The following is a 17310-nucleotide window of genomic DNA, read 5'->3' on the forward strand; positions in this document are numbered from 1 at the left end:
TAATCATTTTATCGGAAAATTCAACTTTGAAACAAAACTAAGAAGGATATATGTAACAGCAGCTCTATATAATTCCATACAGAGATAATACGTGCGGTCACCACCAATATAATTATAAAGACGACTGACGGATTTTTGAATTTTTTGACTGACAGGCTACCGTCACCTACCGCCCGAATTGTTTTCGATTGTGTATGACTCTGAATTGACTCCTATTTCTTTCGAACAAGGTGCAAGGTGCAAGTGCATTGTTTAGAGCACTTACGATTCAATGATTCGGGGTGATTCGGGTGTTTCTGGAAATACGATAATTAGCGAAGATCTGCATGCGCATTATTAATTTTGGAGTACTGTAATATTGTTGTTGTGAGTATGAGCCCGTTTGCAGTATCAGCATGGATAAATTGTAAATTCCGAGTAATTTGGTTATATTTGATCTTGTTATGAATAGCTCAGTCGACTGTCGAACAATGATCTTCATTCACCATTGTTTCATTATATTTTACTTGCAAATAACGTTAGGTACTTGTTTGGAAGCTGTTCAGCCTTTGAATAAATTATGTTAAATCGTTGATTCCAAATGGATATTGCGAATGTTCGTGGATTTAAATATAGGCTGCTTCTATGTGGTAAGAAATATTCTAGTTTTATTAGTCGTCGTACCACAGATTATTAAATAAAAGCAGTACTAAAAGGCTCAATATTAAAATCATTAAAATATAATACTAGTTATATGTGCTAAGACAATAACCAAAGGTTCATACAACTATGTATTGTTATGTTTCGCTTACTAAACTTTGCATTGAAATAATCCCGGGTTAAATAATTTCAGTGATTGTCTCTCTGACTATGATTTATGAGTGACAGTCGATTACCTACTGAAAAAGGAGAATACTGTTCATGGAGATAAGATAATTAGATTTTTGCTGGTGATAGCAATTATTGTTTATTTACAGATATTATCGAATATTAATAAGCATTATATGATTAACATCTTTTGTATTATCACTACGTCACTACATAGTATAAAACAAAGTCGCTTTCCCTGTCCCTATGTCCCTATGTCCCTTTGTACGTAAGGTTTTAGTATATAATTTATTATGTTTTAGACAAAGCGGGCAGAAAGCTAGTGATAGATATTATAAACTATAAAGATACGTGGTGTTGAAGATGATTCATTAGACAGAATGAAGACTACATAATATGTCTTGCTGATTTTGCTCTACATAAAAACTAAATTTGCGTTTTCAGTTTCAGAGAACGAAGCTCTGTTGTTCTTATCCTTTTACCTTTAATATTATTAATATTATTAATACTATAATACAGCTGATAACTGACTATACTATATTTACTTATCCCAGACTCTTCCCATAGTTTAAAGAGAACTTATACTATGCTCTTCCTTTTTCTTTTCTTATGGAAAGCCAAGATATAAACAACCGTATCTTTGAAAATGCTCATAGACAATGATGATAAGATAAATAAAGTGATGACCGTTTCCGTTAAAAAAATATTCGAGTTTGTTGCCAATAGCAAAAATCACGCGTATGAAATAAACTGGAGGGCTACCAAAAAGGTGTTATCTACAAAACATCGGCATTACGTCAGAAATATTCTGGCCAATGTCCAATGTCTCGTTTTACTTGAAATGAGACGATTTCTGAGGTTAATTATATATTTGTTTTTTAGATTTGTATATAAACATAGTTTTTATTGAGGTTGTACTTGTTGGTAAATTAAGATTGTATGTTATAATGTTATGGTGTTTATTACTGCTGCGAAAATTTCTGCTGCTGCTGTTTATTTTTGCCGTAAACTAAATAATTTTTAATAATAATTATGGTAATCCAATACGAATACCTAGTTGAAGGCGATTATTAAATAAATAAGATCAGTGGGTCAATTTTCAGGGTCACCGCTTACATCAAAATGAAATGAAATCTAATTTCGATGGAATTTACTATCGCAGTCTAATTCTATTCGTCCGTTTTATAAACTGTAAAATATAAATATATGATTACAGTTTACACCATCATCTGTAGACTGTACTGTAAATTAAAATTATTGAATAATATTTTACATTGATTATGAGTATCAACCCTAATACAAATTGAAGAGATTGTATGTTAATAAATAAGAGTTTACCATAGAAACTATAAAACCTAGTACTTGTATGGTTCAAATGACGTCATACAATCAGTAATCGACAAATTGCTAGATGCATTACAATCAGGAAACGTTAGACCTGCAAAAAGTCTAGTTTCTGATGACCTTGCGCTATATTGTAGGCTATTATTTCTCGATTCTAGGACTCGATACAATCTAGGTTTCCATCCACGACTAGTCAAATGTTATCTCCTAGCCGATAAGAATACTACATACGCAAACGCGTGGGTTCGCTTACGTATTAATAAGTTATTAACATCGGCCAGCGGCGGCCGTGTTTTGTGCTCGCCACGCAGCGTGACGTCATCCACGCATCCGTCCATACTCCATAATATATTTAATTGAACGACGCTCGGCCGTTCAGTTATCCGACATCTGTTGTCGATTGTTGTTACTTATCTGTGATAGTTCCAAAATTACGAATCGAAAGTACGCAATTTAAAGTTTCCGTCAACATTGTGCGCCATTTCCGAATTTGAAATTGGAACTCGGTCATTGAACCGACACGATTAAGGTATGTACAGATTGTTAAGGAAATATTTTTAATCCTAATTCATACTAGCTAGATTGTTCTCGATTAAACCGGTTTGTTAAAAGTTCCATTAATAAAAAAATTATCGGATGCATTCTGACTGGGAATGATTGAATACCTACTTTCATTGCTGTTTAATTGTAAACAATTATGTTTCATGACACATACGGGTGATCATTATTTATTGTTGACTCAGATAAAACGGGTGACAATGAAAAAGTTTAACCTACATATTATTTAACATAATAAAGGTATTTTAATGTTGATGAATAAGCCGTTGTGTTTTTATTAGATTATGTCGCAATTGGATTAAAGAAATCGTTGACTTTGAAATTTTATTTCAAGAACGTTTGATAATTTTAACGCAACCAACATATTGTACCTACCTACTGAACAAATTTTTATTTTTGTAGGTATTTCCTTTTGATCGCGATCACTCATGTTACTTACAGGAAATAAATATTAAAGTTAAATCAAGCAATTGTAGTGCGATAGTTTACGTATGGTAAATAATTTATGTTTATACTTATTATAGGTACTACTTGAACACATACAGTATGTAATCCATACTAATATGTATTATAAATGCGAAAGTAACTCTGTCTGTCTGTCTGTTACTCAATCACGATTCACGCCTAAACTACTGAACCAATTTGCATGAAATTTGGTATGGAGATATTTTGATACAGGAGAAAGGACATAGGCTACCTTTTATTGCGAAATATGTACCACGGGCGAAGCCGGGGCGGACCTCTAGTGTTATAATAAAGCAGTAGTTTCCTGGTACATATATTGCAGTTGGCGCTCACATAATAATTTCGCGGTATTTGAATGCCTCGCGTCAATATAAACAATTTATTCAATGAGTGAGTAGGGTTGTCAAAAACATTATAAACTTTAGAAATAAATCCTATAGGTATTTTAATTGCAAACACGGCCTAAAGGAATGAGTGGCATTTAGGAAAATTATGGAAATAATTTAGTTGAAATTTACTACCTGAAAGCCTCTACATAAATTCCATACCTAGGTATCTTATTTCGATATCGAAGCAAGATTTATTTCAACAGACAAGACAGATATAATATTTTATATTATACTTCCGAAATTATAATATCATCTACACCGTATGGATGGTATAGACTATAGACTATTTCTTTGGCTTTCCCTTGTGCCTATACCTAGCTATACTGTCTTACTTTTCTAAGAATCTATAGAATACTAGCGGTCCGCCCCGCCTTCGCCCGTGGTACATAATATTTACGTTTTCTCTACATAAGAACCATCCTCGGACTTCAAGGAATATAATAAAAAAAGAATTATCAAAATCGGTTCAGCCGTTCTCGAGTTATGCGCTTACCAACACATTTTGCGATTCATTTTTATATATAAGAAGAAAATATAGAATTCTATTCCTTATAAATATGTTTATTATGATTTTGGAATTCCCCTATATAGGTATATAATTATTTAAAAGTATACACCTTATCTTAGGAGCTCTATTTTCGGAAATGATGAAGAAGATCTCATAAAAGATATCTATCGCCGTAATTTCGTTATATTTAACTTTTAGTTTATCTTATCTTTTATGGCGACTATAAATTGAAGTGAATTACCTTTTTATTTGATACCATTTACGAAAAAGAACAGACCTATTTACAAAAATAAATATTTATTTTTGACCCTTCAAATAGTGCAACTAATATAATCCATTAAACTACTTTAATTAATTTAATCTTATCTATACTAATATTATAAAGAGGAAAAGTTTGTAAGTATGTATGTATGTATGTATGGTTTTCACGCAAAAACTACTGGACCGATTTCAAAAATTCTTTCACCATTAGAAAGCTGCATCTTTACTGAGCAACATAGGCTATATTGCATTTTCAAAAAAATTAGAGATCCTTACCAAAAATGCAATAATGTAACCCAAGGTGTAAAAAAATCCTCAATAAAACTTCTGTCATCGCGTGCGCTGCGGAATCTATTGAAGATAGAACAAAAAAATGTTCTACGGTATTATAGAATGGATCAATATCTACAAGTAAGTCCGCGATACCATATGTCCATCTTCAGTAGTTATGTTACTACAACAACTTTTTTACGTTTTCAAAGTAAATAGAAGTGCTGACAGTAATCAAACCATGTTATCCATACACATATATTAATCCTTATCCCATTAAATGATGTTTTATTATAGACTGTTTCAATACCAGCAAAATACTTTTTAAATGAAAAGAATTGGATATTCCATTCAAAAGATATAACGAATTTTTAGAAGTGTCAATCTACAGAAAACAGTAGGTATACTGTTCGAGCAGGCCGTAGTGCGGTGGTCACGGAGGAATTCTACCAATATGCGTCTTGACGGAACACAGTGGGGTTTTGGTCGGTAGGAATCCGAAATAACCCACGGCCCCTCCCCCGGAGGCCGTGGGTATCTATGAAAGATTTCCCCACTAAAACAAAAAAAAAAAAGGCCGTAGTGCGGGACGGGGTAAAGGTGATTTTCATGTGATTAAAAATTAAACCTATATATAGTCCGACCTATAGTAGACTTTTCACTGTAACGATATCGCTATCTATGCGGGTGAAACCGCAGGGCATTGCTAGTAATATATAAATCTCGTGTAACAATGTTTGTCCTCAATGGACTCCTAAACCACTTAACCAATTATAATAAAATTCGCACACCATGTGCAGTTCGATCCAACTTGAGAGATAGGATAGTTTAAACATGTAGGTACCACGGGCGAAGCCGGGGCGGACCACTATAGTATGTCTATAAAAAGGAGACGGTACCTACATAAATCAATGATAAAACTATTTTTGCAAGGTCAGGGAGTTCTTGGTAAACTGTCGATAAAGAAATTATGCACGAAAGCTAAAGGCCAGTATCTTTTGAAACTTTTTAGAAAGTAAAAAGTCTTTTATAAGATATGTACATAGGTATATATATAAGTATAACATGTTCGTATATTGTGTTCCGCACTCACGTATGGCTGTACAGGTTTTCATGAATTTGTTGGGACTGAATGTAATTGAGTAGTAATATATGCTGCTCTATACAATGTAAATTTTAAACGTAGGTACTATCACAGAAAATAATATAATACTATGTATTAATTATTATGTATAACCGGTAGCTCATAAAATTTCATGCTTCAGGGCTTCTACAACGTTCTCTATGGAATACCAAAAATATACGGTTTATTCACATGTTAATTGTTCATATCGGTGCTTGCTATAAATAACAGGAAACTCATAATGACATCATACATGGAACTTAGTGCTTACATTGCATTGGAAACATTTGATGAACAGATTTTTACGGTCTCTGTTATGGTGTTTTAACTTTTAACGACACACCTCATAGCAGTAAAGGTTTTTGAAAATAGATTCCCGTTATAGAATAAAATGTATCGGAAATTTGTCCTGGCCATCTTGATTTTGTCGGATTATAAATAATGCGACAGAATATTTCTTGATTGTAATTATCATCCCTTGCATCAAACGAACATAGAGCTAAAGCTAGAGCAAGGGCTTTCGTATTAAGTATTGTTCAGTATTAGAACATTGCATAAAATCTTATCGAATGCACTAAGAACAACAGCTAAAGAATGCTCTACGCCTGTTTACACTAAAATAATTTCACATAGTGGGGCTAGAAGGAGCATTCGCTCGTTTGATGTGTAATCGTATTCATATTTAAAATGATATGATATATCCGAATATATCGGATACACGCGGATACCTGGTCTAATTTTAGTCTTCTTTGCTTTTAAAATGAACAAACGAAAACGACCTATCTCATGACGTTATAAATCAAGCGATACAATGTAGCTTAGCGATACAATTTAACTTTTTATGTCTTATAACAAAGTATCTTATATGTACAATGTACATAATATAATTTTCAGAACGCGTCGTGGCATATCTTCATCATTACCAAAATACGAATTTTGCGTTGTGGCTGTGAACATAGCGTATTTTGAGTTATTTTTCGTACAATAAGCGATTTCAGGTTTTTGGGTGTACCATATCTACTGTAGAGTCATCTAGTAAAAGTATAAAATTGTGTCAATATAATTGAGATGTAGACATGTGTTAGGAATTTATAGGAAAACCTACTAAGTTAAATACTAATTAATCTCCACTTAGTCCTATTAATGTAATAATACCTTAATCCTATTGGATTGTAATAAAAGAACATTATAATATGGATCGATATCCACAGGCTTATCAATAATCAATATGAGCTTTACTTCATGATAAACTGTAATATGCGAAAATTGAGATAGAATATAGGATTTTGGATATTAATTATCTAGTAGGTTATTTCCGATGTAAAATATTTTGATACAATTCATCATCTCGCACGTATTCTAATTTGCGGTATTATGATAGCCTTACATAATTAATTATTTGTTCACAATACTTACATAATAAGATTCAATTCATTTTCCGAATTTTGACAAAATTCTACTATTAATGTAAATATTATAGAGCTGTGCTGCCTACAGGTAGTTTTTATAAAATTTAATCAAATTGGGTAGGTATTGAGACAGCACAATAAGTTAAATTTCAATATATTTTAGTACAAAATATTATAAAATACTTATAAAACATCTTCCAATCTTGACGTTAGAGTATTTAAACATTATAATAAAGATAATATATCTGAATTATTTTTTTATCAGAAAAATCAATCATGCAAATTTGATAAGATCACAGATAATAAACAAATAAGATCTAGGTGATATTGTTAAAAGGTTTCCTCATGGCATTGATTTATTTTTATATGGCGCCTCAGTCTACGAAAAAACACATCTTGCCTAATTTTATTGCCCTTGAATTTAGATTTAGAGTACGTTGACCGCCACTCTAATAATTTATTATAATTAACCATCCTCTTCTAATTAATAAGATTAGCTATATATCCGTCCTTGTCATTGGCATATTAATTCAAGATAAAACTTTGTTTGTCCTTGTCTAGAGATTATCAAGAATATTGTGTCTGATAAAACTAATGTTGATTTTACATTACTGATAATAATGATAGGTATATAAAAGTTATTCAACTTTGGCACGACCTAAATAGTTTATTTGCAATGTTTATATTTTTTTAATCTATATCAGTAACTACAGTTTGATGTTTAACTACTGATGTTTAACTACCGTTTTTTTAAACATAGTATTTTTTGTTTCAGGTTTTTACTGCCCTGAAATGTACGAAGCAGAAAGACTTTAATGTCAAAAAGAGAGACGTCGTTTAATAAAAAAACGCGCGATAACTTTGAAAGTGTATTTTTTAATAGATTGAAATCGAGGACTAGCCGGTCCTTGATGAACTCGTCAACTTACAATCCCTGCACAATCACTCTTTGTATATCGAAGAGGCCCTGTCGCTATTCTGCAAGAGATCCTAGATTAAGACATTGGTCGAGAGAACTAATCGTCTCCTCTACTTAAACGGACTCCGGCATTTCCTTATTGAAAGCAATTTGTATCTTCCAAGGAAGATCACGATTTGAAGTACGTACTTAATACCGTACTTAAAACGCGTGGGATGGAAACGGAAAGAACCTACGCAAATGGAATTCCAGGTAAAGATAAAGGTATCCACAATGAACATAAAGTTCCGTCTGAAGAGGAGACGACTACGTCGCCGCTTTTAGTCAAGAACGATATCAAGTTCATCGACTCTGTACATGACAGCAAGCTTGATGTGAGAGATTCGGATAAGGCCAACGATCTGAACACTGTGAATTCGATTAAAACGGATGATGTTAAGAAGGACAATCTGATAGTAGCGTATAGTAAAGATGATGACGATGCGAAGTCGACGAATGAAAGAGTCAAGTTCTTGGGTTTGGGTGACGCTGACAGTATTTGTTCGAGCAAGCATTCAGTCGAACAAGAGCCACAGATACCGGACGGGGGATGGGGCTGGGTGGTCGTAGTTGCCTCTTTTCTCATTGCCACTGTGGCTGACGGATTAGCTTTCTCATATGGCTTATTGCAGATCAAGTTCGTGGATTTCTTCGAAGCGAGTGAAGCAAAAACGTCATTGATTGGAAGTCTCTTTATATCGGTGCCGCTTATAGCTGGGCCGATAATGAGTGCACTCGTTGATAGATATGGATGCAAGAAAATGACTATGGTCGGTGGGCTGTTCTCTACGGTTGGATTTGTAGCTGCTTCATACAGTAATACTGTAGAAGCACTTTATATTACGTATGGTCTGATTGCAGGATTGGGTATGGGTTTGTTATATGTTACTGCTGTTGTGTCAATAGCGTACTGGTTCGAAAAGCGACGTAATCTCGCCGTCGGTTTAGGATCATGCGGTGTTGGATTCGGTACGTTTGTGTATTCGCCACTGACTACTTATTTATTAGACGAGTATGGATGGAGAGGAACGTTATTGCTACTAGCTGGCACTGTACTTAATGTATGTGTTTGTGGAGCTGTCATGAGAGACCCCGAATGGTTGATTTTGGAGCAGAAGAAACAGAGGAAACTAAGCAAATCTAAGAGAGCGTCAAGTTCTACATCTATATCAGGAAGATCAGCTAGGTCGGGTGGTGGAGAATCCATTTACCCGGGTGCTGAAGAATTAAAGTCAATGATGAAAAGTGGTGAGACGCCGGAGGATATTCTCATGGCTTTGGTTGCTTCTATAGCTGAAGCAGAAAATGTTGAAGAAATAACAAAGAGAAACGCTGATTTGTCACAAATTCAAAAGGGGAGCTCTGTTATAAATCTACCTACATTTTTGCGTCAACACGAGAAGGTAGATATTATTTACAAACTTATTAGTGATATATTTTAGACAATAATACAATAACTTAAAATAATTTTTATATTTTCAGGTACCAATCGAAGTATTAGATCAGTTGAAAACAAACGAACGCCTCTACAATATTGTATTACAGAACTACCCTTCACTACTGGCTTTAAGAACATCTTCAGAGACAAAGTTGCCAATCGAGTCATCTAAAAAGGATGGTAAAGGCAAAATAAGCAAAAAGGATAAAAAGGAATTTGATAAGAAACTTGAGACGGTGAAGCATAATTTGCTGCAACCGATACCTGAAAATAATATCACATCTCCGAAGACGGCTCGTCAAGATTGGTTCACGAAACATCTTCAAACGGACCACCATTATTTAAAGGATATTCGGGTGCATCGAAACTCAATTATGCATCGCGGTGCTATGATGAATATTGCCAAGTATAAACTCAAAGCGTCTTCGTGTCCCGATATTTATAGAAACTCCATGTGGTCCGTGAAGGATCAGGAAGACAAGGTAAATTTTAAATGTTACATATTACTTTGTTTTATACACATTACAAATAATATAATCTCTCGATGTTTTTAACATTTAACATAAAAAAAAACTACTTACTGTACAATGTACATAAACAATAAAGTTTGTAAAGTAAAATGTAATATTACATTTACAGACCATCTGCAGACGCCTAGTAGACATGATTAACAAGACATTCGACTTCAACATGTTCACCGAGTTCCACTTCCTCATGATGAACCTGTCCACCATTGTGCTGTTCATCTGGTTCATAGTTCCTTACTTCTACATATCTACCTTCATGGAGGAGAGCGGGTACACCGAGACTCAAGGATCTTTGATGCTTAGTACTTTTGGAGTGGCTACCATCATTGGTATTGTAAGTATCTAAGATCTTATGTACTTCATTTATATTGTTTCTTGTTTCATGCATCAGATCAGTGTTTACAATGATTAGGTTAAATGCATATGTTCAAATTCTGTACTAAACCTAGCTTTTTGCAGTATCATTACGAATCTTGACATGGTTTTATTCATATTTTATGTATTTTTTATAAATTGCTTTGTTCGTTTCGTGAAAAGATCAACAATCATGGATTGAATTTTAGTACAGACCAAATCGATTCAAAGATCTTTACAATTTGAATTATTTAAGATTTAAATATACGTACTCATACGTTCGTTATCTTAACTTTATTTGTGGCATGCTTCAAAATAAACTCTTGTAATATAAAATAAGATAATGTCGAAATATTTCATTATTTCTGTGCATGAAAAATCTCAAGGCTGACGACTAAGTTTGGATTCAGATAACTTAAAGACAGATTAATATGACACTAGTACAAAGTGAGCAACTATGGAGTTTCTTGCCGATTCTTTTCCATAGATACTGCTTTCCGAATCGGTGGTAAATGTTAAAAATACTATGTAATGACGATTCGAAAGTGCTACTAAATAGTAGTATAATTGAATAAATGAATGTTTGAGTTTGAGTTTTGAGTTTGAATTTGTATATCATTATGAAAACAAAGAGTTCGAGATAGGTTTTTCATATCTTATCTGTGCAATTAGATGGTTACGATGTAGCTTGTACTATTTAATGTGCGCTCTCACTCTCAGGTGTCAAGGTTGCATTGTAAAAAGCTTTGCTTAGATTTTATTACGGAAACGTTTAGCTTCTATAAATATGTGTTTAAAATTTTCATAATGTAATAAGATTTTTTTTATCATTTTCTGAGATTCATTAATTGAGTTGTTAAGGGATGATTGCGTTTTGGAAATCTTGCACACAGTCCACTTTGACTTACCTATCCAATAACGACAAGTACAGCACAGCAAATTATTCAATATTCCTATGTGGGTTACGTAAGCACTAAATAATTTCTTGTTAGTGTTACATTACATTAAAACTTAAACTAAAACATACAACAAGATTCCTACTAATAATGTCACAATGTAAGCTGATGCATCAGAGATGTTGTCATAGTCACGTCTCGTTCATATAAGGACAAACGATTATTTTGCATACTGAAACGTAACATAGACTTCGTAGGTAGGTCATCTGATCTGTGACTGAAGGTTGGATATTTGATTTCCAATTGATTTCTCTATTGAAAACGAGCTTATAACTTTCTAATATACGTCGATATAAAAATGTATTTATGTTTGTTATACTTTTATGACACAAGAGCAAAATAATCATACTCCTACTATCATTTTAATTGAGCATAAAGAAAATAACAATCGTAACTAATAAATTCGTCATACGAAACATAATTATTGCCCATTAATAGTTTATTTCTTACAATAACTAGCCAATTTTCCATTCCAGGTCGGTCTAGGTTGGATGGGCGATCTACCGTGGGTGAACATCACCAAAACCTACGGGCTATGCCTCGTAATATGCGGCGGTACGATCTGCCTGTTCCCAGTGCTGATACGCATTATGGACCCCAAGGAGAACTACAGCTTCTATATACTGACTATCAATGCTCTGATATTCGGGCTAACCTTCTCCAGTTCGTATTCGTATACGCCGAGTATATTGGTCGAATTGATTGCGTTGGAGAGGTTCACTATGGCGTATGGATTGGTGCTCTTGAGTCAAGGCTTGGGACATCTTATAGGACCGCCTATGGCTGGTGGGTATCTTTATTAATTTTATAAATGCGAAAGTACGTTTTTGAAGTGAAAACTTCTTTAGCGGCGTTGAGCACTTTTTCTGTAATGGGTATAAAATCTTAAACTCGTGTCAGGACACGTGACCTGATCGAAAAAGCGTAAGACGGATGGAGAGAACTCAACGAGTTTTCACTTCTGCAGGCACTCCCGGAGTGCAACCCGTCTTTTTTTTTATTTGCAGTTGAGCGATTTCATAATTATTACACTGTATGATTTTTTTATGGGTTTGATTGATATTATAAGCTACTTTTTACCGCACTGATATAGGTAATGGAATTTCTTTTGACTACGCAGGCGAAGCCGGGTGGAGAGCTAGTTGCTTTTATAAATACCTAGGATTATTATATTGCTCAATACTTTATGTAACGCGTTAGTAATTGCAATATTATTGCAATAATGAGTTATCTTTCTATGGGTTTTTTTCACCGCTGCATATTAGGTAAGGAAAATATTCATAATATGGTTTACAGGAAATTTACTAGGAAACGTTTATGGGGCAGCTACATATAATTTATTTAATACGTTTTGGTTTCATCAATTCAAGGTTGCGGCCTCAATGGTATTAAAATTTAATCGTTCGTCTGGCATCTGCGCTTACGCACTTAGCAGTTACTGTCTGTTATAAATTTAAAATTATTTACCTACTATGCGGCATGAGGCTGAAAACTTCATTTCTTTGGTTGCTATGTACTAGGTACTAGTTACTAGGTACCATGTTTAATATCTATTAATATTTTGTTATGTAGAGAATCATACCTAACTACCCATATAAAAATGTGAACATTAAAAAAAATTCTGATCCTCTTTTCTATAAAAGTAATAAAACATAACATAATAACTTCTTTCATAAAAACGTATTGCGCCCGGCAAACTTCTTAGCCAAAAAGTAGTTTTCAAGTTTTAGTACATTTTTATATGCGCAAGCTTCCCCCACCACGCTACTTTTTGGCCAAGAAGTTTGCCGGGCGCTATAACAAATGTAAACAACGTAATAACGTCTGCAATAAAAAATATTCTATACTTACCTATAAGAACTTACTTTCACAACCACATTTTGTTTTCTTCAGGTGCACTTCGTGATAGAACAGGATATTGGGACGCGGCATTTTACGTAGCTGGCATCTGGGTGGTTGTCTCTGGCTTCTTGGTTGCCGTGATACCGTACACCAAGAACTTCCGAATCATCGGCAACGCGCCGCTTGCGAAAGATGTGGCTGGCGAACCGGACCCTAGTGTTAAAATTATAATTGCGCATTAATTAGTAATTACGTCATTAAAATGCAACAACTGAAATTGTTTTAAAATAAGAATGCGTTTTTTTTTTTAATTTTGACAGAAATTAGGCCAAGAATCGGACAATTAAAACGTTAAAAGTCATAGATTACAGATGACTGATGATTTTAGAATACAAATTTGTTAAAAAATTAAAATATTATTGCATGTTTCTGGATTATTAGTAAAAGCGTTTGATTAAACTTAATATGAGTATAACGAAAAATTGACAAGTTAAATATTACTGTATCTCGACGCCCCCCGCGAATAATCCGGTAATGACCTATTACGGGGTTTTTCATGTTATGCGTTTTTCGGCATCTAGAAGTTAAAATACACCATGTAAATTTTTTTCAGAATTTTTCTGTCTTTATTTACGAAGATATGAAAAATTACGCGTATATTCCATAAAATAACATTAAAATGTATTTTAAACGAATAATATGGTTTTAGATCTTTACGAAAAATAATATCAATATGCTTCGACAGTAAACATTGTTACGATATTATTCAGGTAAATAGTTTTCTACATTATTTAAGTAAGTGCTAGTACAGGCTTATTCGGGGTTTTATTAATAAATCGATTTCCAGATACATTCATTATGGAGTGCAAGTATGCAAGGTATTGGTATGTAAGGTATTATGCAAGGTATAAACACTTTCTATTACTGAGCAAATGATTTACACGGCCTTAGAAAAATTAAAAGAGATGAAAGTTTGATAGATAAACGAGGCAGGCATCAGAAAAGACCACATCGAAACCTTCATCTACACCTCATTAGATGCTGGTCGTCCGACTCAGGTTCTACCTGCTGCCCACAATTATAAGCCCCCATCAGTATGGCTTCATGCCACAGAGGAGCACCGAGGACGCCCTCTATATACTGGTGGGCCACATCAGAAATAAGAGGGAGGAGAAGAAGATTTCTGTTGTGGTATTTCTGGACATAAAGGGAGCCTTCGACAGCGCCTGGTGGCCAGTCATAAAGGTGCGGTTGGCCGAAGATGGGTGTCCGGGGAACGTAAGGCGGGTGATCAGCAGATACCTGAGTGGAAGAGGTGTGAAAGTTACCTAACTTTCACACCTCTTGTCCCCCGCATACCTGCGGGTGTGAAGTGAGTAGAGAGACCAACAAGGGGTGCGTGCAGGGTTCCATAGGTGGGCCGCTCCTGTGGGTCCTCTTGCTGGATCCTCTGCTGTGGATATTAGAGGAGATGGATGTGTTTTGTCAGGCTTTTGCCGACGACATTGTGCTAGTGTTTGATGGAGATACTGCTTTAGAAGTAGAGACGAAGACAAACTGCACATTGAGGAAAATTGACGAATGGGATGTCAGAAATAAACAAAAATTCGCACCACACAAGACATGTGCCCTGCTCTCGACACGAAAATTAAAATTTGACATGCCACGACTTGTAATGGGGAGTGTGGACATCCAATATTTCGAAAGTATTAAGATACTGAGCCTTACTATTGATGGCGGCCTGATATTGACCGAAACGTCGGGAGCGTTTGCAAAAAGGCAATCGCCCGTTATAAGCTATTAACAAGAGCAGCTAGAGTAAATTGGGGGCTTAACTCCCAAGTAGTTAAGACTATATATCGCAGTTATAGAACCGACTATCTTGTATGCATCAGCAGCGTGGGCACCCACTACGGAAAAGATGGGGGTCCAAAAGAGGCTTAACACCGTTCAACGGGGTTTTGCCCAGAAGATCTGCAGAGCATATCGGACTGTCTCCCTGAACTCTGCGATGCTGTTGGCTGGGATTCTCCCTCTTGACCTCAGGATACTCGAAGCTTCGAGGCTTTATGAGATCAAGAGGGGTGTGTCGCACCCGGCGGTGTTGAGGGACAGGGAGGTGGAACGAATGGCTCTTGCGATTGAGGACCCACATTCGGCAGAGCAGGTAGAGCTGGGGCTCGGCTTGATAAATGAGGACAGCTTTGCTGACGTGGTTAACAGCTACGTCCACAGGGTCTATACGGACGGCAGCAAGATTGAGGGTCGAGTCGGAGCCGCCTTTTCCGTATGGAAAGGTGATTCCGAGACAAAGGCCATTAAGCTTGCGTTGCCACCGTATTGTACCGTCTATCAGGCTGAGCTCCTAGCGCTCAAAAGAGCAGTAGACATAGCCTGCAAGAGTGGAGCGGCAAAGGTCGGTGTCCTTATTGACTCCAGATCGGCGCTCCAGGCGGTTACCCTGAGTTCCCCTCATCCCCTGACTGTACAAACACGGGCGGCCCTCCGAAAAGCTGCATTGCAGAGGCGGGAGGTCTCCCTGTTTTGGATTAAGGCGCACGCAGGGCGGGGAACGAACGGGCAGACGAGTTAGCCAAGGAGGCCGCTCTGGGGTTGAGGAGGAAACCGGATTACGATCTGTATCCTGTTTCATTCGTCAAGCGTATTTTGAGACAGGCTACGATCAGCGAATGGGATAGGAGATACGATGTAGGAGGAACGGCCGGAGTCACGAAGCTCTTTTTCCCAAGCGCTGCTGCTGCATAGAAGGTAGTCGGGAAAAAGACATCACACACCACACCACACAAGTACTGACTGGTCACGGTAGATTCGCATTCTGTGAGGTTCTGATGAGGATTCTGATAAAATTTTTAACTGTAATAGGACCATAGTATAATTTTCATGATTATGTAATCATGTGTAATAGTCGTGTCTTCAGTGCAGTGTCTATTTTTTATAATAATAATAACTATCGTGTTTTGTGAAACAATCCAAAGTTGCTTCATTTACTAAAATGTCCTGTATTTCATAAAATATACTATAATAATAATCAAATAATACTTAAGTAAACTATTCGAATAAACAGTAATAGTTATAACAATAAAATGTACGTTACTGTTAAACAATCGAATAACCAAATAATAGATTTTTACAAATGTTCAGTATACAAAACAAATAACACGAATATTAGCGCAACAAGATATTACTGTTGCCGTCGAAAATATAAATTTACACGAACAATATCGTAAGTGACATTACTGACCAGAGCTTGACCTACACTAGTATAGTAAAATGCATCCAGCTAAATTATAACGAAGCCCTTGGGACTACTTAAATTTTGTTGAAATAACCAGATAGCTGAAAAAATTAGCTTCCATATGCGATATTAAAAGTATCTGATACTTTTTGTTTAATGGAGTTATTAAGGAAAAATGGTTTTTTATTTTTCCTGAACATTTTCACTTTTACGATTACCGGATTATTCGCGGGGGGCGTCGATCTATAATATTTTAATTACTATAATTATGTATTTTATATTAAATAAATAAGTTTTACGGTAGGATTAGAATATGATGTGTGGTATTCAGGACGTAATTTGTGAGGGTTTTCTAGCAAAATGTTTTTTAGTTTAGAATGTTTGTAATCGACAGTACAAGTTTTATAATAGCTATTTATATTATTATTCTGATATACCTTAAATCAAGTATGGTTTTATTTTTGGTATTAAATGTACTTACTGAGCGTTTCAATTTGCGAAGAATTTGCGTGTTTTAAACTAGTATGATTGATACATAAAAAAAAAAAAACGATTAAAGCATAAACTGCCAAAATTTTCTATACCCACATAACTACTTAGTTTAGAATAATAAGGCGAGATTGTGTTTTTGATTCTTCTTAGTTTCAAGTATTTTCGATAGGTATTGATTATGAATATTTTAATAAATATTTTATTCAGAACAATTACTTTGTTTTATTTTAACATCATTCCTATTTTTTATGGGTTCATTCTATTTTAATACCGTATGGACTTAAAATTATAATATAATTTAAGAATATATTATGAAGTACACGGTGCTATGGTATTTGATGTGAAAATGTCCT

The 17310-nt window shown here is 35.0% G+C and overlaps 1 protein-coding gene across 2 annotated transcripts in view; it reads left to right on the top strand.

Moving 5' to 3' along the window:
- LOC149486797 (monocarboxylate transporter 9-like) overlaps positions 1-13711 on the top strand; it is a 27628-nt gene extending 13917 nt beyond the window's left edge. Inside the window, exons 1-6 of one of the 2 annotated variants that reach the window (XM_089698473.1) lie at positions 2425-2680; positions 7910-9495; positions 9575-10012; positions 10170-10391; positions 11844-12153; positions 13261-13711. In XM_089698473.1, coding sequence (XP_089554599.1) covers positions 8269-9495; positions 9575-10012; positions 10170-10391; positions 11844-12153; positions 13261-13451 — 2388 coding nt within the window. In that variant the 5' untranslated portion in view covers positions 2425-2680; positions 7910-8268 and the 3' untranslated portion in view covers positions 13452-13711. Of the gene's footprint in view, positions 1-2424; positions 2681-7909; positions 9496-9574; positions 10013-10169; positions 10392-11843; positions 12154-13260 lie in introns of those variants that run through there. The other variant, XM_089698472.1, reaches the window with a different exon arrangement.
- The last annotated feature ends 3599 nt before the right edge of the window (positions 13712-17310 follow it).

This window comes from Colias philodice, chromosome 8 (genome assembly GCF_061535455.1).
Source record: "Colias philodice isolate Cphi_HAF_F1 chromosome 8, ilColPhil1 Martin Lab GWU primary, whole genome shotgun sequence".
Lineage (NCBI taxonomy): Eukaryota > Metazoa > Arthropoda > Insecta > Lepidoptera > Pieridae > Colias > Colias philodice.